This window comes from Plectropomus leopardus, chromosome 16 (assembly GCF_008729295.1).
Source record: "Plectropomus leopardus isolate mb chromosome 16, YSFRI_Pleo_2.0, whole genome shotgun sequence".
Lineage (NCBI taxonomy): Eukaryota > Metazoa > Chordata > Actinopteri > Perciformes > Serranidae > Plectropomus > Plectropomus leopardus.
Window position 1 is genome coordinate 5473500 of NC_056478.1, and position 26588 is coordinate 5500087.

Genomic DNA, 26588 nt, shown 5'->3' on the forward strand with positions numbered 1-26588 from the left:
TGTATAAGTATGGTGATAATATTGTATCAGAGTCTTTTAAAGACTCCCATTCCGACCTAATATAGCTGTTTAAAAGTGAGTTTCATCTCTCCTTTACATCCCATAACTCATCATAACTTTTTTTTTTTTTTTTTAAATGTGAAGCCTTTAAAAACCATATCTCCCACGCACCACATGGGACACTGTTGATATGGTCTTAAACGCCTTCCTGCTTCACATGAATGTCTCCGGACGTGTTTTAACCGTCTGCTGGTTGACTGGTCGCGGTTCAGTCACGACAAATGACAGGGTGAGGCTGTCTGTCGTCGTGGTGGGGGGGCAGTAACATCCATCGGCCGTGATGTAGCGCAAGTTAACCTCGGATATACTGCAAATATTTTAGTTTCTGACCCCCCCGCCTTAGCAATAAACAGCTGTTTGTCCGTCATTGGAGGACGGGGGTGTCAAGCGAGGCTGGTCCGTTTGGCAATTGGTTCAGATTAAGTTTTCTGCAAATCGGTGGAAGCCCAACCAGGAAGAGCGCGCGCACACACACACACACACACACACACACACACACACACATCTCGCAGGCAGCGCCACCACCGACCGTCCTCTCTCTCTCTCTCTCTCTCTCCACTCCTCCCCAGCTCTCCCAGTTACGGAGCTCTGCCATCGCACCAGTCCGGCGGCTTCCTCCCCCCCTCGTCTCTCCACCTTCACCACCGGATTTCTTCGACGGTTCCCGGCTGTGCTGTGAGGGAAGCGTGTAAGTTACCAGCTCCATTTTTTTTGTTGCTATTTCGCCCTGAATGTTTGAAGTTGTTCCGACTGCCCAGCCGTCCAGAGAGGAGCGCACAACCCATTTTTTCGCTTCGTGCACCAGAAGCGATACACGGGGCTGCTGCTACGTGCCAGATCCTGCAACCGGGACCGGGATCGCAACCGTGTCGGTAATCCGGTTCGAAAATGTGATCAGGAGGGGTGACTGCCCTTTATTTTGCTTGGTGTGTTTGGTGTGTGTATTCGGGTAGCCCCCCTCCTCCTCCTCCTCCCCTCTCCAGCCCATATTTAGAGCCTGGCTGGCTACTTCAGATGGGCAAGCTACGTCAAGCTGTACTGTATCCATCCTACTGTAACGCTCGGCCACTGTATGTATGTGTTTACCCGTGTAGTCGCCTGTGAATGTGTGCGTTAAAGGTATGCGTGCATGCAAAGCTTCCTGCGGATGGTGGTGAAGCTCGCGGCTGCGGTGCAAGTCTCTGAAGGAAACAAACAAACACTGACCTAATGTTTGAAATTCTTCTCCTTTTTATCTTGATCAAACCTCAGCGTGCCTCGTGCTGTCTGTCACCAGCTGTGACATGGAAAAAATGTCAAATTAGAGCGTTAATCTGATCCCATTGGTTACCCGGCTGGTTGTTTATTTTTTGGATGGCTCTATCTGGAAGTTGAAGGAGGAAGGCTTGAAAATCAAGTGGATGAGGTGTTAATTTACAGGTGTTCAGATTGGCTGATGAGCCTGATTGTCGCATGTGAGTGATCTGGACTTAAAGAGCTGTTTTTTGGAAGGTGTATTGTATATTGGCTGGATATTGTGGTGGTTTGTAATAGAAAATGGCTTGTGACACCTCAAAATGAAGCTAATTCAATATTTCTGACTGAATTTAATTAAATTATTGTAATTTTAAAAACATTTTAAGAAATGCAGAGTGTTCGTAACACCTATTGCGATATATTGCGATTTATTATCTTTTTTCAATTATAAATTTTGTCCCCAAACAGAAAAACGTGTTTTATCTAATGAGATAAACTTTAAAATATAAAGTTTCAATCTTTTTTCCCCCAACAAAATATACCTAGTGGACTAAAGCAATTTATATTATTTGTTAATTATTTGTGGGCTGCCATTTTTTCCCCCTTAATATTAATTATTTCATTTATTTAAAAAATCCACACTGGTGTATTTTGTTTATTTTTTGGATGGCTCCACCTGGACGTTGAAGGGGGAAAGCTTGAAAATCATGTGGATGAGGTGTTAATTTACAGGTGTTCGTTTTGGCTGAGGAGTCTGATTTTAGCATTTTTTGGCTTGCCAATCACCTCTGACTGAATTTTTAAGGCACAATACAATGTAATTGTAATTTTTCTTTTTTTTTGCGATATGCAATAACACATATTGTGATACATTGCAATTTATTACCCTTTTTTCCAACTATAAATTATGTCCCCAAACAAAAAATGTGTTTTATATAATGAGATAAAGTTTAAAATAGTTTCTCACTTAAATCTTTTTTTTTTCCAGCAAAATATACCTAGTGGACTGAAAAAACCAATTGATTTTATTTTTGTACTGGACTACCAAAAAATAACTTACTTTCATTATTTATGTAATGTTAAAAGTCGATATTGGTGTCTGTGTATCAATACAGTGTTACTGAAACAATGTATTATAATACTGTGTTACACCCCTCATTATTTCACAAGAAAACTCAACAATTTAGCTGCTTTATTAGAGAGGGGAGGGAGAGGATAAGAGGAAGTGTATGTATTTTTTATTTTTATTTCATTATCTACCTGAAAGTTGAAGGACGAACTCTTCAGGTGGGTGAGAGGTTGATTGACAGGTGTTCGTATTGGTGAGCGTGATTGAAGCATGTGAGCGATCTGGAGCTGCAGATTTGGAGATGATGTCTTCACGGTGTATTGCGTGTTGCTGATTGGATGGATAATGTGGTAGTTTATTTTTTATTTTTTGGCTGGGTAGATGGGTAGGTTACCGAGGAGGAAGTAGATATACTCTCCTTTATCTTTCAGAGGCTGAAAGGCGGGTTTAGTGTAAACCAGAGAAAGAAATGTGTACCTGGTGTACCTGTGTGTACACACACCACTGCAAGTTCCACCAAAAGTGTTTTTTATCCATCTCAGATTGTCTGATTTGGAGAATTAAAGAAAAATCAACAAATAAAGGACTTTATGAAATTCACGAGAGAGGGGAGGAAGGCAGTGAAAAGAGTAGGTTATGTTTTTTTGTTTTTTTTTTTTTTGCTTAAGTAAAGTTGTATATCATGAGATCCATCAGTGTTTTCTGTGTTTTTAGAATAATATTACTTCATTCTGTCAATGATTTTTAAGTCAAGCAGTGGAAAAGTCTGTTATTTAAGTCAGCGCCAAAGGAAATGCAGTGTGGATAAGGTGTTAATGTTGACTCATGACACGGTTATGATTTTAGCATGAAAGTGATCTCGACCGGCAGAGTTTGAGTTTGTTCTGCAGCGTGTGTAGCATGTTGCTGATCGGCTGAAAGGGCTTTATGAACTTTAAATTTTTGGCTTGTGACACATTTTTAAGCCAGTATGTCTGATCCTTTATGATATGAGTTATGGCTTTAAAGTTGTGAGCAGTTCTTGTCTCTGAATTTCTCATTTGAAAGATGTTTTCTGTATTTCACGAGCAAAATCAATAAATTCAGAATGGGAAATACTCGGGGAGAAATTGGGTTTCATGACAGTCGCTGTGGTGTAAAGCATAGAGAATTAGGCTATAGAGGGTAAAATAAAAAGTTTGAATATAAGAAGTAAGCAAAAATATAAAATAATAAAAAGATGTGGCTTATGCTTCAATTTCACTCTTATATTTAAAATATGTGTAAGTGTAAAATATACATAATATGTTGAGTATGTTTATATCTCTAATGCTACATTTTGCATTTTATAAGGAGCGTTTTTTTGTTTTTTATGCCCCCAGCAGATGGGTCACTCAGGTATAGGTTCATATTACTACAGTACATTAACATAAAATGCCATAACAAAAAATAAAATAAAAAATCAAGAACATTTCACATGCATGTCTTCTTTTTTGTTGTATCAAAAACGTACCAAACCATGAAGTCACTTTATCGTATTGAACCAAAGTGTAAATTTTGTGAAGCATTACTCCTCTATCACTAAATGAAACCGAGACTCTGAGACAGTTTCTCCCCCTCTTTCACGCTGCAGGAGTGTGTGTGCACTGGCGCTGCGGAGAGCGCAGATATTGGTTGTTGACGTTCACGTCATTGAACTTTACTATTTGCATGAGCCAAGACGGAAAACTTTATTACGATCTTACTGGAACGTCAAGATGAGAAAAAGGCCGAGTTTTCTGACTTTAGTCCAAACAAATGAGATCACGGGAGCCACAACTTCAGCACAACGTTCGAAATTTTATTCCGAATTCTTTCAGACTTCGTAAATTTGTCTGCAGCAGTGAAATTACTTAGTCATCATTCATGAGGCACTTTGTCTGCAGTGTTGGGTTATATTTATTTTTTAAATAGCATGCTTTTAGTTGAATTTGGAGTCTAGTGCATGAAATATTCATAGTTTGTTTTGATGGTTACTTTTATGTATCTGTAATTTCACAGTGTACAAAGAGATTAATGCAGTCTGTGGATGTTTGTTAAATTTCAGTTTGTCCCGATTCTGTTGAATTCTTACTTAAACCGACCTGAGCTGCTTGTTTTACACACATCGTCTCCACTGTTTTGGGAGATCTTGCGAGTATTATGATGAAAACGTTTTTAAAAAGTATCCTGGTGAGGGGCTACGTGTCCTCGTCGCAGCGGCCCCACGTTCGAGTCCAACCGGTGTCCCTTTGCTGCATGTCCACCCTCTCTCATCCGCATTTCCTGTCAACTCTCTAGCTGTCCTATCAAATAAAGGCCATAAAAGCCCGATAAGTAATTAAAAAAAGAAGTATCCTGGTGCAGCGCTCGGTGTTTGATGCTCTGTTTTCTAACCAATTAGAGACGGAGCGCGGGGTCATTGATCTTCCCGTAAATGTGAGATTACTTCCTGAGGATCAGCGAGCCTGACTGTGTTTAAAGAGCCAAATTGCCGGAGAAAGCCGTGATAATATCTCACAGGTTATTTCCCCCAGTGTTTCCTTTTCCTACACTTTTTTTTAGCAGTGACCCACAGCTGCTGTTTGAAAATTATCTTTTTCAAAAGAAAAAAAAAGCTCAATATCAAGGTTAGATGTAAATCAGCAGACAAATAATGATTTTTTTAGGTAATTTAAATCATTCATCCGTCAGATTCTGGGACAGAAGTTGAATAGTTGTTTTTTGTTGGATTCAGAGTTTGAAGTGAAACTCGGCTGGATTTTAAAGTGTGTCAGTCTTGGTATTGAATTTCAGTCTCAGCTGGGCAAGGTCACACTGCAAAACGGATTACATCTCGTCTGAGGAGCGCAGAGTCGGTCGTCCTCTGACGGGGCAGAGACGGAGGGACGCGCTGAGAGATCACACGCCAAACAACGCTGTCGCTAATAACACGCTCCCAAAAATGGTTGCAGAGGTTTCTTTTGTTTCTTTCAAGGTGTTAATCTGTCCATATTAGGCTTATTTTCCTGTTAATGCTAGTATTTTGGGTTTCTACTCGAACAGTAAAAACACAGCGTGAGTGTGGAGCGTTATGACTGTACAGGAGCTGCTGGAGGAATTTATGTGGATGTTTTTTCTATTTAACTTTATGTAAATCTCTTGTCATCAGAGAAGCTAAACTTTTTACAGTCACCTTTAAGTCTTCAGTGGTTGAATGTCTCGTGCTCAGAGACAGTTTCAGAGATGTTTCACTTTAAAGTGGTCGAAATAAGGACGATATTGTTAAAAAGAAAACAAATTCTCACTCGTCGGACAGTTGCTGGGGTTACTTTATGAAGGCCGTGTGCTTGTCTCTAAAGTGTTTCTTTTAGCAGCTTAAAAACCACAGTTGGTCTTGCTGTGATTGGACGGCTGGTGACAGTGACGAGTGCAGCGTTTTACATTTTCAGCGCTGATTTTTAATCGAATATCGGATAAATAATCACAGAAGACATCAAGTGTAAGATTTTCACACTAAAATGTTGCTGCAGTTCGAGGCTGGATTAAAAAAGCGTCTGAAAGGGACTCGATCACGCTGGTTGGAGCATCACGATGGCCGTGTTCGCTTTTGGGCTACAAAATAGTGAGTCTATCTCTCAAAAGCAGCGTTTCAAAGATATTAAACATCAATAACATTATTTCGTTTGAATTTCTGGAGTGTGGAAAAGCATTACAGTGCGTGGTTTATTTCAGATAATATTACAACAATATTACAACGAGGTTTTCCACATACCTGCAGACAGAGTTTACTTCCTAAAAATGCTTTGATGGACACACAGCGCTACCAGCTAGAGTTCAGTGACCCGTGCTGATTTCGTTTATTGGAGGTTATTTACGTATCTTTTGATGAATGAATGAATTGGTCAATTTCAGTTGACTAAAATTTTGTTGATTATAGAAAAAAAGTTTGTTTAAAGCCACGGTTTCTGAATAAAGCTGTGTGCATTTCTGTGTGGATTAAGACGTTGAATACAGCATTTATAGATACAGCATCAATATCTGCTTTATAATTTAAAAAAAGACAAAGGAGTCTAACTTTTTACAGTATGGGACTTTTAAAACTTTTTTTTCCATTAAAATCACAAGTTGTTTTTTTTCTGTGAGGATGATAAAGAAATGATAGTAACTGCTGTCATTTCCTTTGAAATGCTGTTATAGAAATGGGAGTTAAGGAAGCTGTTTTTTTAAGTTTCATTCACCCTGGAGCTACATTTTGAATTTTCTACGTCCAGGATCTCTCTCAGTCTTAGGACCGCCTTCACGCTGCACGAGCACAGTCAGACGAAATCAAACATGTTTGAAAAGTCTTGTCTGGCTTCGATTGTTTATGAGTCGTCGGTTGGGCCAAAATCTCCCGTCTTCAATAAGTTCGCACTGTAGAGGAATCTGCACCAGAGCCGCACGCAGCCAGTCTGAGCAGACGCCTCTGAATTATGAAGTTACAGCTCCAGTTCAAAAACAAACTGTGTTTTTCTCTTTTTTTTTGCTTTTATGTTGTTGCTTTAAAACTGTTAAAAAAATGGAAAAATGGTTTAGTCTGTAAAATTTCCTAATTGAAGTTGACTTTATGATAGTTTTTGTGTGGAGAGAACCCAAATAAACAAAATGTCCAAAAAAAAAAAATCTTATTTACCAAACTTTTAAAACCCCAGCAGACACATACAAGATAATTAAAAAAAAAGTTTTTCCTCACAATTTTATTGGAAAAAAAAACTATATTAACATTATACGCTAACAAGAATCTTGGTAATTATGTGTTCAGAGGAAATAAAAAAATATTTGGTTTGTAGTTCCTCTCTAACTGGTAATTTCATTAACTGATTATAGTTATTATGGGAAGTATGTCTGCAGGAGAAGAAGCTGTTGTGAGTTTGAAAAAGTTTACGAAAGGAAATCTGAATGGTGAAAAATGCATAATTCTGTTTTCGGTACATAGTTTTCTTTGTAGTGCAGATTTGAGTGTGTGTGTGTGTGTGTGTGTGTGTGTGTGTACTTGTGCGTATTTAAATGCAGATCTTTACCCGTCTCATAAGGCAGACAATAAATCTTTATGACTCAAGCTCCAGTATAAAAATACACTGTGTTACCATTTCCCTAAACACATAAGTGAAGTTATGGTCTGTATATGGACGTTATTTAACCTCTTCTTCGCCTGCGTTCCTTTGAGCAAACCATATTTTGTCTTCTTCAGAGGGGACGGGCGATCTTTAGCAGGTCAACAGTGTGCATCACATAGAAGTGGTTTACATTATCAGAAAGCTGGGAGCATGAAGATTTAACATGCAGCTCAGCACTGTGTGTTTAAGTTTTTTTAGTCATAAACGTGATAAATTGGGTTTTGGTTAGGCACATGCAGCGTGTAGGAGCTCGTGCTGCATGCATGTGATGTCAAACGGTCGTAGTTTCCGAGTCGGGAAGTCGTTCTTCTGACTTTATGTATCAATGTGCTTTGAGGTCGTAAACATGGAAGCTACAAAGACGATGGGATGCATTTTAATGCTCAGAGCTTTTAAACAAGAGGTTGATAGCTGATTCCAGTTTATTTCTATTTTTATTTCTATTTATTTTTATGTATTATTCTATTTTTTTATATTATATTCTATTTTTATGTATTATTCTATTTTTATATATTAGATTCTATTTTTATGTATTATTCTATTTTTTAATATATTGCTATATTTTCTATATTTTTAGATATTTTCTATATTTTCTGTTTAATCTAATCCTTCTACATTAACAGCAGTTAACATTAATACCATAGTACACTTTTTCACTACTTTTTTTTATTTTCAAATAGTCCCAAGCTAATTATTTGTTGCTAATTGAGTTTAATTGCTAATTGATTTCACAACGCGCTCAGGGAATATTCACCGTATGTTGTGTCAGAGACGTATGCGTGAGACCCTCTTTCTCTACATTACACGGATACTTACACACTGATTTCACACTGTTACGCGCCTGCAGTAAATACGCATTTAGTCGTCTTGTTTATTTGTCTTATTTTCCTAAATATTGCAGCGAGGCCCTTTTGACATTTTCCTTTCAGACTAAACATTTCAGACTAAACAATTGGCTTTAACAAGCTGTTATTTGCATGCTGTGTGCAAACTCGGTGATAAGTCAGTGAATGAATGACAGAGTGCATCGGTTTCTTCTCTGCTACATAAACACACACACACACACACACACACACAAACCCCGATATAATGAGAGGATCACAAACAGGCACACAATGGCTGAGAGGCCGCCATATGATTAAATCAATTCATTGTGAACACAAAACCATTCGGCTGCGTTTACTCATCATTAAACTTCTTTATGGATGGAATCAGACGTTTCTATCTAAACTGAAGGTTTATGTAAGCCGGTCGATATCTTTGTTATGCTCGTTGTTTCCCGCTTGATTTCATTTTTTCTTGTGCCTCACTACTGTCAGCACCACAGAAGCTGAGTCTAGTTTTAAGTCATGGCGATTAAAAAATGTTTTATGTATGTTAAAGGTCCGTTCTTGGTCCATAATACAAACTTCTGCCACTCCCTGAGTGTCCGCCCTGAGCATCAATGTGGTTCTAAAATGGCCAAAACTGTGTTGCATGCTGATTTTAAAGGGAAAGTTCAGATCTTTTTATTTATTTCTGTGTGAGTTTTGGCTGGGCGGTACCACAAAAGCTTGTTTTGATCAGATACTAAGTAATACATACTAAGACTTTTTGAAAGCTGGAGCGACGTCACTTTTTTTATGTTGCTTTCAAACGCCTTTAACAAGTATTTAAACCTTTGAATCGGGGGCAAATTGGTCTGATTTCTTTCAAAAATGTGGAAAAAAGGCAAAGAGCAACTTGATCCACGTAATGCAGGAAATAAGTAGATTTACGAAATGATTTTAAACAAAGCGAGGGTAAAATGTTGAGGGGGGAAAGAAGGAAAAAGCAATATGGAAAACTAAACTAATAGTCGGATATTTGTATTTATCAGTGAAATCTGATTCGACTTGTAGGATTCTGAGTTGGGTACGGCCCTAGTTATCACAACATTTATAAAATCTTTGTCAGTAACATGGACTGTATAAACCTTTTTAATTTGACGTTAACGTGCTAATAGGTCTCTTTTCTGTCGCAGTGTTTGTTATTCCTGCAGCTGACAGGAATAAACCGAACTGATCCCAGGAAAGGTCTTTTGATTATTGGTTGTTTTTTGGCGATTTTGAACAAGTTTTGACCACTTGTTTTTTTTTTAGGCTCTGCGGAGAAGCATGTGATGACTCACGCCAGGCAGAAGGGTTCCCTCGGGCAGAGCGACGGCAGCGCCGAGTGGTGGGACAACTCCCCCCTTTGGCCACATGGTGGCAATATGGGCGACGCCTGGCCTGAGCGCTCGCTGCGGTTCGGGAGGACCAAGAAGATAAGCGAGATCATCAAAAAAGGAAAGACATGGCCAAGAAGGTGAACGACAAAAGAGGGCGGACGGAAAAATCAGATCAGCACAGAAAACTCGACCGGAGGCGCGAAAAGAAGCGTGACAGGATTGTATCCTCTGCGCGGGAGGGCCGGGATTTCAGATGGGGAGGGGCTCAGCTGTCACGTCCTGCTTACGCGATTGGAGGAAAGCATCCGTGCACAGAGTTCTGAAGAAAGAGTGCAAAAGGACGAACGCCGACATTTATCTCTCAAACCCAGAAAAGGGAAAAGCAGTGAAAGAAAAGAGGCATTACCAAAAACCAAATCAAAGTCAAGCAGCCCAAGTCACGTCCCACAACCTCGTAAGCGCAGACTGGCCTCGCTCAACGCGGAGGCGGTGAACAGTCTGCTGTTTGAAAGAGCTTCTGACCCTCCGGCGGCAGCTAAACAGGCCCGCAGACAGGAAGAGCCCACAAACGGAGGGGTACCTCTGGACGCTAATCCGACCAGGAGCGGCGTCCCTGGAGGTCTGAAGGCTTCCCGAGGAAACATCAGTAAATCCTCCGCGTCTCACAAACTTGAACTGTGCCAAAGCTCAAAGCAGGTCAAGAAGGCCCGAGCCAGCCGGGCAGAGAGCGGCGGGATGAGTCATGAGAGTCTGGACGCCCCCGCTCCCAGACGACTGGCGGGACTCAACGCTGCCGCCCTGCTGAAGTTAACCAGCTCCTCTGCTACCAGTAAACAGAGAGTGAAACCCACGGCGACCGTCACGTCGGACTGCAAGGCTCCTGTCGCAACCCCAAAACACTCCAGAGTCAAAGACAAAGGGCATTCACAGAAGCAGAAGAAAAAGGTCGCTCCGCTGCACAGCGGCTGCAACGCCTGCAGGAAGAAGGCGGACTTCGAGGCCAAAGTGGAGTGGGAGACCGGCAGCTGCACCCATCGACTCACCAAACCGGGATACCAGTCGCGCAGCATGCTGGCGTATCCGCTAAAGCAAGTGAAGGAGGAGCAGCTGGAGACCGAACTGAGCCCGTATTACTGCTGCCCCCCGGAGGGCTCGGTGGAGTACTGCCACCGTCTCGCCTTCTTCCTCGGCCAGCAACCGTACGGAGAATCCGACGATCAGCAGCTCGGCTCAGCCATGCCTCCTGTGAAGCGCGAGTGCCTCGTAACCTCACCGTCTCTGACGCATTCCCACCCGCACACGGCTCTGACCCTCAGCCCCCACCCCTGCCTCTGCACCGCCGACCCACTGCTTCTCCAGCTACTACGTCCACATCGCCCACCCGACACACACTGGAACAACGTCAGCGGGCCTGGCCTCGCGACCTCTGAACTTTGCCCCGCCCAGTTTATGCCCCAGTCGGATGACTGGTTCCAAGCTGCTGGACCCGAGGGTGTCCCACGGCTCGGGGTTGGCCCACGCCGCCTACTGTAACTCGGTGGCGTCGCCCTGTTACGGCGACGCCTGCGGGATCAGCGGTTACACCTACAGAGCGATGCCTCCAGTCACCAGCAGGGGGTGTTCGTTCAGCACTGGATGCACTGGATGCACACACAGCATCAAAACAGGTGAGTGAACGTTTAAATATTTCTGATTATTATCGTCATTATCAACCAATTCAAAATCCAGACGCTTAATGAAAAAGTAAAGTACTGATTAACCCTTTAACACCTGGATCGACATCAGTTTTCTTGTGGTGCATTCAGACGCCTTTCACCGGCATTTTAACCTTTAAAAACTCAGAAAATCAAAAACGTGAGAAAAATACAAGAAGCAACTTGGCAAGAAATATCCTGCAAACTGCAAAAAAATTAATAAAAGGTGACAAGTAAATAATCCTGAATCCTGATTATAAGAGTTTATCAAATAACTAGGGGAAAATGTTCAGAAAACTGTATTTATAATATAGTTTATATAATATAATATGAAATTTATGCTACAGAAAAATATCAGCACTTTCTTGGCCATTTTATTTTTTTTCACTTTACTATTTATTTATTTATTATTTCATTCATTTATTTATTTTGCTTTATTTTCCGGTAATTTTCTTGTAACTTTTTTTTTTTTGCAAATCTTTGGGCCACTTTTTGTTAAGTTGCTCATCGCCCTTTTGTGATTTGGAAAAAAATCAAACCAAATTATATATTTAAAATTATGCCACAGAAAAAAAACCCATCCCTTTTTGGTCATTTTCATTTTTGTTTGTTTTTTTTTTTACTTTTAAAAACAATTCCCAGTAATTTTCTTGTACCGTTTCAGTAATTTCTTGCAAACATTTGGTAAGTTCTTTTTCATCATCCCATCTTCAGGTTTCCAAGGGTTAAACAAGTCAACTTTGCATTTTCAGTAAGATCTGGAGCAGGTGGAGTGTGTTTTCCCGCTGATTTCAGGTTCATTATTCTGTCACTCCTTTGATTCTTTCATCTTAAGCCCTCAGCAAACCTCTATCCCGGTGTAATCGAGGTATTACTTCCAGAACGAAAGCGTCCTTTGTTGTTAAACGTTTGCCTCGGGCTGGTTGTGTGGCCCAACAAGTGAGAACATTTCTGTTTTTTGTTGTCTTTGTTTTTGTAGCTTTGAAAGTGTCCGTACCTTGAGGCTGTGACTTAGATATTCCTTGATAAGGAGCTTGTGGGTTATATGTGATATTTTCCGTATTAATTGTGTTATATATAGTTGGATTTATGATTAAGATAAAAGGAGCAGGTTTGTTTTTCAGCTGATTTACAAGGAAACCATGCACTTTGCTTTTTTTTTTAATGTCAGTTATACCCAAAAGCAGCAACTTTAAAGGGGAACACCAACTAATTTACAAATCCCAGTATGTTATTTCAGCAGCCTAAGAAAGTAAAATCAGTATTTGTGAACATGAGCTCTCTGTCAAAGCCAGAAACCAGAGAGATGAGTCTCAACTTTGATATGTCATAAGTGTGAACTCTGGAGCTGCTTTTACAGGCCGCCGCATTAGGAGTACGTGAGAAAAGACCGCGATCAGGTCAGGCAGTTTTCAGACTTTTCCAGCAGCCGTCGGTCGGCACAGGAAGTCACAGAAGCACCCACATCCTGTCAGATTCGATTCTGATTCATTCAAATCTCATCAGATCCTTCTATCAGTTTGTTCACAGTCTCCAATTATTGTCATTATGACACAGTAACCTTTTCAAACATTAAACAGGCGAGGTGAATCCGCTGAGTGTCACCCCCAAAAAACATACATAAATTCAAAACATTAACCTGTTAAACACACATCAGTCAGTGAACCAGATACTGTTTTTTTACTTAATATGTGCACTTCACCTGTTGGCAAAATGTAGGTTAACCTAACTCACTCTAATAACTAGATTTCTGCAAAAAAAAAAAAAAAAAAAAAAAAAACATTTATAATTTATGCTTACCTGCAATGGCTGAAGAAAAAAAAAAAAGAAGTCTTATATTTACGAATATGAAAACTTTATTGTCCACAAATGTGAAAATCTGCCTTCAGTTTCACCATAAAATACATAAAATACATAAAATACATGAAAGACAAAAAATAAAAACAGCAGCAGTACATTCCATGTAAAAAGTATAAATATAGGTGAAAAATGTATCTTCAAAAGGTCTTAAAAGGCATAAAATTGAAGTGTGAGACACCTGTGGACTCTCTGTGTAAGAGCGAGATGATGTCATTTAGTCCTTCATTTTTTTAAATTTAAGTTTTTACTGGAATTAAAATTGGTCTACATTAAGCAGCACAGCACACCTTTGTCATTTTCTGTTTTTAGCATTAAAGTAGGATCAAATAAATCAAAAAATAAATTGTAATTATATGTTAAATATATGTTGTAAAATGATTCATACTGTCACAACCTGGCTCAACAGTGTGTGACGAAGCGGGAGACGACACATATAGTTGGCAAAGTATTTTTTAGTAAGTAAATCAATAAAGTTAACGAAAGTTGCAGGTGGATATCAGAGTGCATGCTGTGTGAGTGTGTGTGTGAGTGTGTGTGAGTGTGAACGGGTATGTGAGTCAGCAAAACAATACAAAAACAAATCTGTAGCAGTCTGCAGGCCAGAGAATAAGTGTGCAGGTCTGCTTTAGAGCCTCCTGTGATCCGCCGGCTCAGGTGTGCTGCATTTCTAATCAACTCCTCCCCAACTACCTGGAGACAGAGCAGAGGCAGCAGACCGAAACAACAAACACGACAGCGAAGGGCAACCGTGGGGCCGTAACAACACCGACAATAGTGATATTAAGAAAATGCCAATCCTTAATTGACTCTTTTGAATCTTTTTCCTTGTTTTTTTTAATTTTAATTTTATACACTCTGTTTTATACACTCTGTTTTTCATTGAAATAACCTCAGTAGGTTTTATTTTCCAATATTTTATGCATTCTGTGCATTGCATTTTTATCCTTATTTATTAACTTACTTTACTAGAATTATCAAATGGGTTTTATCCATATGAAGATGCATTCAGTGTTTTCTACTCTGATCTAAATTTCACTTTTACATGCAGGTTTATTATGTCTTTATGTCTTCTATTTCTTTTCACTTTGAGCACATTGGGCTGCATTTTTTGCACAAAAAGTGGTATACAAACACAGTTTATAATATTATTATTATTATTATTATTATTATTATTATTATTATTATTATTATTATTATTATTATTATTATTATTATTTATTGTTATTATTATTAAGAAGACAAAAAGAAACAATCAAACAAAAAACAAAACAAAACAAAAGGAAAAAACAACCAAAAAACAGTCCATCTCTTGTCTAAGTTGTTAATAATATTTGGCGGGGAAAAAAACTACAAAGATTATTTCTTGTACCTCTTTCCACGTACATTTGTTTCATTACATCTCCCGTCTGTGTAGTATTTCAGTATAATCACATCCCTGAACACGTTCACACATTGTATCTTTGATCTTTTTTTTACTTTCTTGTGTATTTAAAAGTATAACTTTCCTCTTTTTGCTCTTCCAGAGGGTTATTCCTCCCCTCAGGGTGACCACAGCCCCTCCCTCCTGGTCCCCCCGTCCCTGCCCATCTCCAGCTGTCCTCTCTCCAGCGTCCCCACCTCCACGCAGACTAAACCCCACCTGCTGACCCCTCTGTCGGGGCGGGACCAGCCTCAGGCCCGGTTAAAGCTGGCCACCGAGTGCCCGCAGAGCAACGAGCCCTCCAACGGCTCCCTGTCCATCGGCCGCACTCGGCTGCCGCAGAAACAGCCGTCGCTGCTGCCGAGCCTCAGCGGCACCAAACAGAAGAGAGTGAGCCGCAGACGCGCCACCAACGGCTGGCGGCCCGTTGGGATGCCCACTGAGAGGGAGGTGTTCATCGCGGTAGGTTGTTTGTGAGAAGTGAAGATGAAGATCAGACAGCTTTTTGTCGCTCCTCTTGAGTTCTTCTACCTGATAAAAACCCGCTGCTAGAAACTGCAGCATCCACGCAGCTGGCGTGCAGGAAAAAGCAGCTCTTGGTGGGAGAAGATAATTGTGTTTTGACCGCGCACTCCTCGTGTGACAGATTCCTTTTTGTCTCTATAATGAGAATTATGTCTGTCCTTTTGGTGTGTGTGTGTATGTGTGTGTGTGTGTGTGTGTCTGTCTCAGGGAGAGGATGAGACGGCCCTGCGGCAGTGTTATGAAGGAGTGGAGAGGGACGGAGAAGTGATACACGTCAGAGACACTGTGCTGCTGCGATCAGGCCCCAGGAAGAAATCCCTCCCATATGTTGCCAAGATATCAGCGCTGTGGGAGGACCCCAAAACTGGTAAAGGAGGAGAGGAAGGGGGAGATGATGCATAGATAAGGCGGATGGACGAGGGGACATATGGCCAAGATTGTTGACCTGTACCTCTGTGTGTGTGTGTGTGGTGTGTGTGTGTGTGTGTATTTCCTTCCTCAGGAGAGCTGATGATGAGCCTTTTCTGGTACTACCGACCCGAGCACACACAGGGAGGCCGAGATCCCAGCACACACTGTGAGGTGAGGCTCCATTTAATGACAGCTTTGTGGAAAGACAGCAGCAGCACACTGAATAACTGTGTGTCTGCTGTTAAAAACAAAAAACTTAAGTATTGTGTGAGGTGGAGATGTGCACAATTTGTGTTCACATCACCCTAAGATGAAAAAAACGTACATTTTACACGATTTTTTTAATGATATTATTATGATCAAATAATTAACATTCAGTAAATTTACATGGTTTTAGAGAAAGTTGAATTATTGTGTTATTGTGACTAAAACTGGACTTTTAAAATACACATAAATATGTTAATCAGACTGAAATCAAAGTCGAACTTCTCAAAATCAGACTAATGCATCCAGATAATGCGACTGGAAGTCGAACTATTCCGTCACGTAAACAGTTTAGTCGGACTTTAACTGGACTCGGCGTTCTGCGTGTGCACCCCGTCGCTGCACCGGCCTCCCTCGGTCGTTAGGAAAAGGGACTGTTCGTTACTTAGTCATAGTTTCGCTTAAAAATATGCCAAACGCATTTAAACAAAGTTTTGTGTTGGAGTTTGTTATGTTCCAAATTGTAAATATTGACAGAAAGATTTCCATTTTTATTGTAAATGCATATCGGTTATCGGCCTCATGAACTACTTAAAATTTTTACCAATATCGGCCCTGAAAAACCAGCATCAGTCGACCCCAACACTTTCTCCCAGATTTTATATATTTTATTTAATTTTTTTTCTGTGACATAAATTAAATATTAAATTAATACAATCATAAATTTAATTTTATGGACATTTTCCCTATTTTCTGGATAATAATCAAATAATCATCCCCTCTATTTTAAATTTTTTTAGATAATGTAGGTAATTCTTGCGCTCTTTTACTAATTTCTTTCAAACTGTGGGTCATTTCTTGCCAAGTTGGTCATTGCCTCTTTTTCCTCACATCTTTTCGAAAGAAACCTAAACAATTTGCTCAGGTTTTAAAGTGTAAAATAGTTGTGAAAAGCATCTGGATGAGCACAAAAAAACTGATGTTCGTCCAGGTTTCAAAGGGTTAACTGACTTTTTGACTATTTCTGGTGCTGACTAGTGAGGGTAGTGAGATCTTATTGACCCGTCGATTAATATTTCTAAGTGATAATAAGCGGGCGGTGATGCATGGTGAAGAAAATAATATGCGAGGAGGAGGACCAGCAGTCAGAGCTGCTGGAGGCATCATTATCTTTGCCAGCAGCCCCGAAACTGTTGAAAGTTGGGCAGCACTTTAGAGCCAAATGATGATATCTCAGCCACCTTTATTTAACAAAGAGTACGAGAGGACAGCAATTCCACCGTTAGAAAGTGAAACCCTACTCATGTTTCTACTCACAGCCGACGTCTACAGCTTGTGTTGAGTAGAGAGTATTTTTTGTTGTTTTTTTTGTTCGAGAGTGGCGGCACGTAGGGCGGAAAACACGCAGAGGCTCAGTCCTGTTGCACACAAACAATTACGGCCTCCTCTGCGCTCACAGTTAAAAAAAAGTGTTGTCATTTCTTCAGCACTCAGCCGCCTCTGTAGGACACACTTGTGTTGATGTGACACTGAACACCCACTGTTGGTTTCAGAATGAGATTTTCGCCTCTCGGCATCAGGATGAAAATAGTGTGGCCTGCATAGAAGACAGATGCTACGTTCTCCCACTAGCCCAGTACTGTAGGTGAGTAAACACACACACACACACACACACACACACACTCAGAGACAGGAATACACCCAAGCCATAGACATTAGCAGAAAGGCTTTTAAAGAGGTTGAGTTCCTTTTAATTAACACCTCAGCTTCTGCGATTCGTGGAAGCCTGTTTTTCTGACTTTCTTATCGCACATCAGTGACACTGCAACCGTTAATGAATTGGAGGAAACACCGGGGACCGTGTAACATTTGTTAAACATCATTTTCAGATATTATTCATTCATTTTATTTGATTTATTATGAATCAGGGTGCAGAGCATGAAGTTTACATGTAATTTGCACTTGATTTCTTCACAGATTCCACAGACTGAGAGTGCAACCTGTGATTTTTATGCCTTCATGTCAGTGATAGCAGATAGATATCTCAAAAACACATTTAGGGAATGTCCTCAAATTTGGTAAAAATGTCCAAGAATGAACTTATTAGAATTTGGTAGTTAAAGTTCAATGTCATTGTGACTTCATATTCATCTCATTCTTGTGAACATGATATCTCAGGATCGCCAATTTGGCACGAACATCCACGAGGACTCAACGATGAGCTAATTAGAGTTTGGTATCACTGTGACCTTGCATCTGTCTATTTTTATGAACCCAATATCTGAAGATGACCTTGAGGGAGTTCCCTCAAATTTGGCTCAAACGTTCACTAAGGATGAGCTGGTTTATAACCGGTAGTCAAAGGTCACTGTGACCTTGCGTCCATCACATTCTTGTAAACACAATATCTCAAGAACACATTCAGGGAATTTTCTTAAATTTGGCATAAACATCTACCTCAACTCAACGATGAGCTGATAAGATTTTGGTGGTAAAAGGTCAAGATTGTTCTGACCTTGCAAAAAAGGCCTTGAGCACAAACAAACATCCACTTTGATTTAAAGGATGAACTGATTATAACTTGGTGGTTTAATATCAAGGTCACTGTGACCTTGCGTCCATATATTTCTCATGAATGTGATGAAATGTGATATTAAGAAGGCCTGAAAGGAATTTCCCCAAATTTGGCACAAATACTAACTTGGGCTCAGTGTTGAACTGATTAGAATATAGTGGTCAAAGGTCAAGGTCACTGTGACCTCATGTCCTTCTACCTGATATTTAAGGAGGTAAGGTATTTACTCAAATTTCACGCAAACATCCACATGGACTTAAGGATGAACTGATTAGAATTTGGTAGTCAAAGGTCAAGGTCATTGTGACCTTGGCTCGATCTACATGATATCTCAAGAATGACTTGAGGGACTTGAAGTTGGCACAAATGTCCACTTGGACTCAGAGATGAATGGATTAGAATTGGGTGTTTGAAGGTCAGAGGTCAAGGTCATAGTGACCTTGACCTTTGACCCTAGGTCGCATTCTTATGAATGTCTTATCTTAGGCTTTGAAAAGGTTTCCCTAACTTTGGGACAAATGTCCGCATAGACTCCAGGATGAACTCATTTGAACTTTGTGGGCCATAACTCAAGAATTCGTACACTGATTATGACAAAATTTCACACAAATGTCGATCAGAATAAAATTACAGAGTTGTAACATTTTATATCTTAAAGGTGAAACATCAGCTTTGACATTATAATGTTCTGCTAAAACACTTTTCTGCACATTATTCTTTGCTATAACTCAGGAACAGAAGGAGACGTGGTCAGATACTGAAGTGGCGACATTTTCGGTGCCCATGTTGAAACTGATTGTAGGGATCTTCTGTGCTGGTGTGTTGAAGATGTGTGTGAACTGTGAAACATCAGGATTTCAGAATTTGCAGCTTTGCAGCAGCGTCCGTACTTGAATCATTGTCCAGGCAGGGCAGCTTTATTTCTACAGCACATATACAGCAGGGCTACTCTGCTTTACAGTGCAGTACAACATGAAAACATAATAGAGGTAAGATATAAAAGGCAAATTTACTTAAAATTACTACATTAAAAAAAAACACCATTAAAAATAGCAAAAGTGCAGACGAGGTGTAAAGATAAAACAAGTCACCTCTTATAGCTGCGTATGAATCTGGACAGACACGGGTGTAAACTGTGACTGCAACTGTGAGGTGGTAAATCTATTTTATTCCATTTTTTTTCCAGATATTGTGCCTTGGTGAAGCGGCGTGCCGAAGGCGCCCCACCCGGCAGCGCCAGCATGGTGCCCTGCCGCCCCGACTTCGCCCCCCCTTCCCACCGCTGTGTGCCCACAGACGTCGACCCCGAGCTGGTGTACCTCTGCCGGCACGTCTACGACTTCCGCTACGGACGCATCCTGAAGAACCTGCAGTAGAGGGTAGACGGGAGTGTCGCTGCCGGGAATTAATCATAACATGGCGCCCCCTCCTGCACAGGGCGGGGGGGGGGACTGAACACCCCTGTCTTTTCTACTGGGGACGCTCACGATCAGAGGGAAGGGGGATGATGGGCTGGTTTTTGAGGAGGGACAGATGAAGCAAAAAGTTATGAAGCACAGATCCCTTTAGATGACTGCAGCGGGGATACGATGCGACAGATGAATCCATGTCAGTCAGAGCACCAATATTTCCTGGTTTGGAAGAGCGAGGAATTCATTCGTCAGCTTGGATTTTTTCAGCTACAGTCTGAGGTGACGCGGAGGCTTGTGTGCGTCCTCCCTCCCCTCGCCTGCCAGGAATGCTGAACACCAGGCTGAACTGGGCGGCTGTCAGGACCGCGTTTCCCCCAAAGCGTCTTAGCACAACAATCATGTTTGTTCCATTTGTAAGCCAGTGGCTCAGGAATGGTCCGGCGCTAAGGTGCTTCTGGGGGAACACAAGCCTGCACTGTCAGCTCGATGTTAACGGTGTTCAACCAGCCGGGGTGAAGGAGCAGCTAATGGAGAGTGTCGTCTTATTTCTCCTGATTTGAGTTTGTCTCGGTTGTGTGTGTTTTTGTGTGCGAGAGAGTGGGAGAGCGAGTGTTGTCAGTGTGGATAAATGGATAAATGTGTGATGGTTTTTTAGGAGGCTTTCAGGCAATCAAACCAAACAAGCAGCTTTAGGGGAAGCGGTGCTCTCTTCGCCCGTCCTCTCTCCTTTGTGCCACAGCGCACTGACACTGACAGAAACATTTTCATCTCGAGTGACGCTCTGCGCAAACTAAAATACTGTACCTGAGGCGGGGTCTGTGAGACGGACCCGTCCTCACCAAACTCTAGAGCTGGGCTTCGATTACTCTTCGTCAGGACACTAAAAATGGCTCTAAATTGATTATATCAGTGAAGACACACACATGACTAAAGCCCCAGTGGATTTTCAAACTAACTTTATTCACAGCCACAGTCCTGGTTTAAAGAAACCCGGTTCTAGAGAGGCTCTTAATGGTCCAATAGAGAACGCTCTTACTGAGGAGCCGATTCGCTCCTGAGCCCTGTGAAGGTTATCAAGTCGAGGGCCATCGTTTGTTGTTTTTCTTTGTTTTCCCTCATATTTTCCCTGTGACTTGCCTTATGACTTGCAGGTAGAGCTTTAGGCAGCTAGTCTCACCACACACAGAACAGGCGTACTGTAACTCCAAGAAAAAGGTTGGACGGACTGACTGACGGCTACAACATGAACACTGGACAAAATGCTCCAGTTTAGGGCTGCAACTGATGGTTGCTTTCATTATCAGTGAATTGTTTTGTTAGTGTCATAAAAAAAATTGAAAAACTAGGAGCAGCGAATGTTGGCATTTTTTTGCTTAAAAGGGACAGTTCACCCCAATTAAAAATACATATTTTCCTCTTACCTATAGTGCTGCTTACTAGACTAGGTAGTGTTGGTGTGAGTTGAGTAGAGATATCTGCCTTCTCTTCAAAATAATGGAATTATATGGCGCTCAGCTTGTGGTGCTCAAAAATAACATTAAGACAAAATACTGCTTGTAAATCACGCGTTCTTTTGCGCGGTGAAATGGTTGGTGGGTGTAGTTTTGTAGAAGGAAAATAGTTCCTGCATGAAGGTACAAGGTAGATTTATTAGTCTTTTTTTAAGTTTAAAAAATGAAATCATAATTTGTTCTTGATCCTGCTGCATCTCTGGAGTTGAAGGATGAGTTGATTAAAATCAGCAACATGCACAAGAAACCGTTCGGTTTCTTGTGCATGTTGCTGCTGATGGCATCATACGATTCCTGAAGTGGAGTTTTTAAATTTGCATGGGAGTCTTGTGTCCAGTCGGCTCCGAACAAGGTCTGCCCATCCAGTGCAACAGCTTGATCCGTGACGTTAGGGGTTAACCATGTCTCTGTGAAGTTGTGCACTGAGTCAGGCTCAATCACTTCTAATCCATTTTATTCTCGTGTTTGGACATCAGCTAGAAGAAGGTTTGGTAGAGGAACAGCTCTCGGGTCAGCCTCGCCCTGATGCCGGTTCTCCTCCCTTTCTCTGTCCGGTGCTTTCAGTTTCATTTCTCCCCTCTGGTCTGACTGGCCGCTCGGCATATGCCATTGGTGGAGATCCTTTCGCGGTCTGCTGCATCCAGCCCAGAATAAAAAATAGAAAAATATAGCAAAAAAAGTAGCAAGGATTTGAGGAGCTACTGGCTGCTGCATCTACATTTGCTGCTGTCGTCATAGCAACTAAATTAAACTACTCACAGCAAGGTTTAGACTGATAAATAGTGCTACAGGTAGGAGGAAAAAGTATACATTTTTGATTTTGGGGTGAACTGAACTAAGAAATGGTTGTCTGAGTATCAAAATAGTTGCAGATTAATTTCTAATCTATTATTAATCAATTAATGGACTCATAGTTGCAGCTCTAAACTGGTTTAGAAACACAGTGCACTTCACACGTCACAGATCTGCTGTGCTCTAGCTGCTCGCGTTGCGTCCTGAAACGTCGCAATGTCTCTGAAATGTCAATTCTGCCCGTTTTAATTCTACATCCACACCACTTCTCTCCTCCCTCCTCCTCCCTCTCCTGAAGATAAACCAAAGGATGTCACTCGAGCCGAGTCCCCGTCTCCTCCCTCGCACCTCTCCTCCTCGTCAGCACTTCTGCCCTCGTTCCCTTTATTATATTGCACTAATCCATTCCTTAATTACAAAAAAATGTGTTTTTTTTCTGTTCCAGCCACTAATATCTTACCGGGGGTGGGAACATAATGTGTGTCATTTATATGTGTGTGTGTGTGTGTGTGTTCGTAGCGAAGGAAACAGTGAGGATATCGTGGCTGCTTTTTGTCAAACTGTATATTTCTATTCTTTCACCTGTAGAGGAGTCGGCCAGCGTTTGATGCACAACTCGTTGAATCCCACGGAATATATACAGTATATATATATATTACTAGAGTCATTCCATTTGATTTCTCAATCAGCTCTGACATACCTATATAAATATACAGTATATATATGTATGTATCCACATTGTTAATGTGATTTAGATTGCAAAAAGGCATCTGAACGGAGGCCTGACGCGCTGTGCGGACAAACGTAGCACCATGTTAGACGTGTATTTGGATTTGATGTGGGGGTTGGGAATGTGTGGGAGGGTGTTCGATACTTAATTGAGTGTTGGTGTGTGTCAGACCGCACTCATTCATTGCCTTTTAACCTGCAAGTGTTTCACTGTCGCTCAGAAAACAAGTAGCGTCGGAGTGTGTGTACCTTTAGAAAAGAGTACCCGATTGCTTTCCTGCACTGCAAACGCCCCGTTCTTCAACATTGGATTAAAAAAAAACAACCCTAAAGCCATCTTTAACTTTTTCTCTATGTGAGCAGCATGACTCCGAACCCAAAACAAAATCAAATCCTGATGATTTTTATTTCTATAAACGCCCAGAAGAGGTATTATATATTCTCCTACTTTACAATTTCTCCTTATTAAGAATATTTTATTATGTCGATTTCCTAAGATGGCATATGCAATATATTTTTAGACTTACTATTTTTGGAAAATGAACTTAAAAAAAAGCAAGAATATGCATTTTTATTTTATTTCAAATCAGTTTTGAAGTCATCACAGCGTTAATTGAGATTTGACCAAATGAAAGAAAGAGGAGAATGAAGGGACTGGATGCCGTCACATGACCTGAGGTTGTAGATAATGAGAAACTCTCCCTTCCAGGCGATTTCTAATGAAGTGTACATATCTGAATCCAGGAAGCACCGGGCACTCTTTAAACAAGCAGACAGCCAATGCACAGTGTAGTATTTTTGCAAGATCTGTAATGATTATATTTAAAGTAAGAAAAAAATAATATTTAAATGGAGTAAACAATACGATATATTAAGATTTCGATTTAACTTATTTGGAAATACTGTGTCTAATTGATTAACTTTATCCTGTTTCTTTGTGCTCCAGGATAGAAATGATTTCTGTTTTATTTGTAACTTATGAGTTTAGAAATTAAAATGGTTGAGTGGCGGTTGAGATGTAAATGTTGTTTAGTTTATATCGTTTAGTTGTCAGGGGGTGGAGACCAGACCAAAGCACACCCTGGCAGATCGGAGGGCAGAGGCGGCCCGCGGATCGCAGGCAGAGATCTGATTCCACTTTGAGACACTTAAAAAGTCGAATCTGACCTGAGACCTGCGGGAAGAGACGACTTCTAGCTCTCCTGCCTAACCTGACTGACCTTAAGTGTGACGTTTGGGAGAATGCCGTGGCAACATGGTCACCTGAGCTTTTATTGATTCGTCCTGTTAGGGGGGAGACAGAGACAGACGACCTGAGACAGGACAGGATGTCCTCTGGGCTCCAGGTAGAAGCTCCCCCCTCAGGCGCTGGCTAAAGACCAGTTTCCCTCTCTAAATGTAGCCCAATATTATAGAGGAGAGTTTTCAATATGAAATTAGGGACTGTAGGAAAACTATTAGGGAGGTCAGGGCGGTGAGAAAAGGTGCAGAGTAATGTATTTTAACTGTTTCAGAAAAACAGGTTTTGCTTCAACATTGGGATTCTCAGTGGAGTGATAAACCCAAAATCCTGTGGGCCCCCCCCCCCCAAAAAAGGAAAACAGGCACTAAAGTTTTCAAGTCAAGGAGGACAAAATACTCACATTTCTTTTATTTATTTGGATCACATCACTAATGATCCTTGTGATGTTATAATTTGGAATATAACAAACACCAACACAAAACTTTGTTTAAATGCCTTTAGCAAATGTTTAATCAAAAATGAAATTTCAGCATTAAATACAGCAAGTTCCCAGCAAATTTATTAAAAATAATTAATGAAAAATGAATAAATAAAAATAGCTTGACACTTTCTTTGCACTTTTTAATTAATTAATTTTATCTGCAATCATTAAAATAAAATAGCGATGCAGATATTCGGCAAAATGCCAAATATCGGTCCCAATAATCGGCCAGACTGATAATCTGTCGACCCCTTCTTTATGTTACTGTGGAGGGCCTTGCTTTGTTTTTATTTATTAAAATGAGTTTAGCCCCCCTCCCCAGCTCAATAATTTTCATACAGTCCCTTATTTAAGTAATTAAAGCTGCAAGGTTTCTGAGCGGGCTGAGAGGAAATTTAGGTGTTTTAATGTAATAAATGAGTCGGTCAAATTGAGGATTTGCTGGAGAGCTTCTCCCGACATCTGAATCAGCTGCCCACCGTTGCCTTTCTCCCAGATGTGCATTGACAGTGTTTGACCCCTAGAGGGCAGGACTCCTATGTGACCAGAGCATCTCATGGCCCAAAGCTGCTTCCTCTCCTTTTTCCTCTTTTCCTCGCATCCTTATCCTCCTGGAGAGTGATGCAGGAACTTCCTGGAAAAAGGAGACGAACGCTCAGCGAAGGAAGTTGCCGTGACTCATCTTCCCAAGTGCTGGCGAGCCCTGCAGAAACGCATGGACTAGATTGTATGTTTTTATTTATGTGACTTAATTTCCCAGCAGCTTTGCATGGACACAGTTGCATCCAGCCAGCACTCGGGAGGCAGACGTGTAGGGTCGTCCACAGCGGCGGGGGTCAAACACTGAGTGACCTTTACTGATGCCACACAGGAAGTGTGTTCACTTCATGAGTTCAAAACGCACCCGACCAACCCATGAGATTCTGCTTTCTGTGTGGTCTGTATTGATGCTTATTGTCGACATATATTTTGATATATATTTGGAAAAACTGGGGGACATTACAGTAAAAAAAAAAAAGTCTAGATATTTTTGGAGTAGAGAAGCAACGTGTGTATCAGATTATTGTCACTTTGTCATGCTCTCTGAAAATCTCTTGGATTTTTTTGGAAAAATTATATAACATCCCTACTGATTTAATGTTCCATTGAAAGAATATTTATAAATTTTAAGTCCTTTGTGAACATTTTGTGTATGTATCTTTATTACTCCAGTTTAACCCTCTGCAGCAATGTTGTTCCCATTCCATGTAAGCAGTGTGGGAAGAAGTATTCAGATCCTTTACTGAGGTAAGAGTACAAATACCACCCTGTGATAATACTCTGTTACACTCTGTTCATTGAAAATGTTACCGAGGAAAAAGTAAGTATAATCAAGAAAATATGTTTAAAGTATTAAAAGTGAAAGTTGTGCAGAAAAAACAGAGCACCCAAAAAACTCCAACACCTCAAAATTATACATATAAAAAAGAAAAAACACAAAATTCCTCAAAATTATTATTTTTTAAAAGGGGAATGAACACAAAAACAAGAAAGCAGAAAAAATTCTGCATCTCAAATTTATAAAAAAAAATTATTTAAAAAGATAACAAAAAAGAAAACCTAAACAAAAAAACTCAAACTTAAAAACTTTATTAAAAGTTTATCAAAATAATTGACAATTAATTTTCTGTCAATCAATCGATTAATCAACTAATTGTTGCAACTGTACTTATATAAACTGTTTGGTTTTACAGACTTTTTCTGTTTTTGTTGTTTTGTTGTTTTGTTTTTGCAAAAAAATCTTAACTTGTAAAGTTACCAAATGAATTAGATAAATGTAGGTAAGTGAAAAGTTTTATTTAACTGAATTGTAGTGGAGTAAAAGGAGAAAGTAGCATGAAGAGAACAGACTCAAGTAAAGTACAAGTACCTCAAATTTGTACTAGAGTAAATGTAGTAATTAACATTCCACCACTGTTTATAACATGATACTGCTAAAAAAGGAAGCTGTTGTTGCTGCATGTGATCAGCAGGAAGTGTCGGGTCCTCCAGCCAGCAGCTGTT

The 26588-nt window shown here is 40.5% G+C and overlaps 1 protein-coding gene across 1 annotated transcript; it reads left to right on the forward strand.

Annotated features, from left to right (window-relative positions):
* Positions 1-165: 165 nt before the first annotated feature.
* On the forward strand, positions 166-21486 carry LOC121955080 (bromo adjacent homology domain-containing 1 protein). The gene is given in 11 exon segments (XM_042502867.1): positions 166-289; positions 630-748; positions 9621-9800; positions 9803-9905; positions 9907-11032; positions 11034-11355; positions 14766-15124; positions 15395-15554; positions 15690-15769; positions 17356-17447; positions 19564-21486. Coding segments are annotated over 11 exon segments (2739 nt in total). The 5' UTR covers positions 166-281; the 3' UTR covers positions 19754-21486.
* Positions 21487-26588: the final 5102 nt, after the last annotated feature.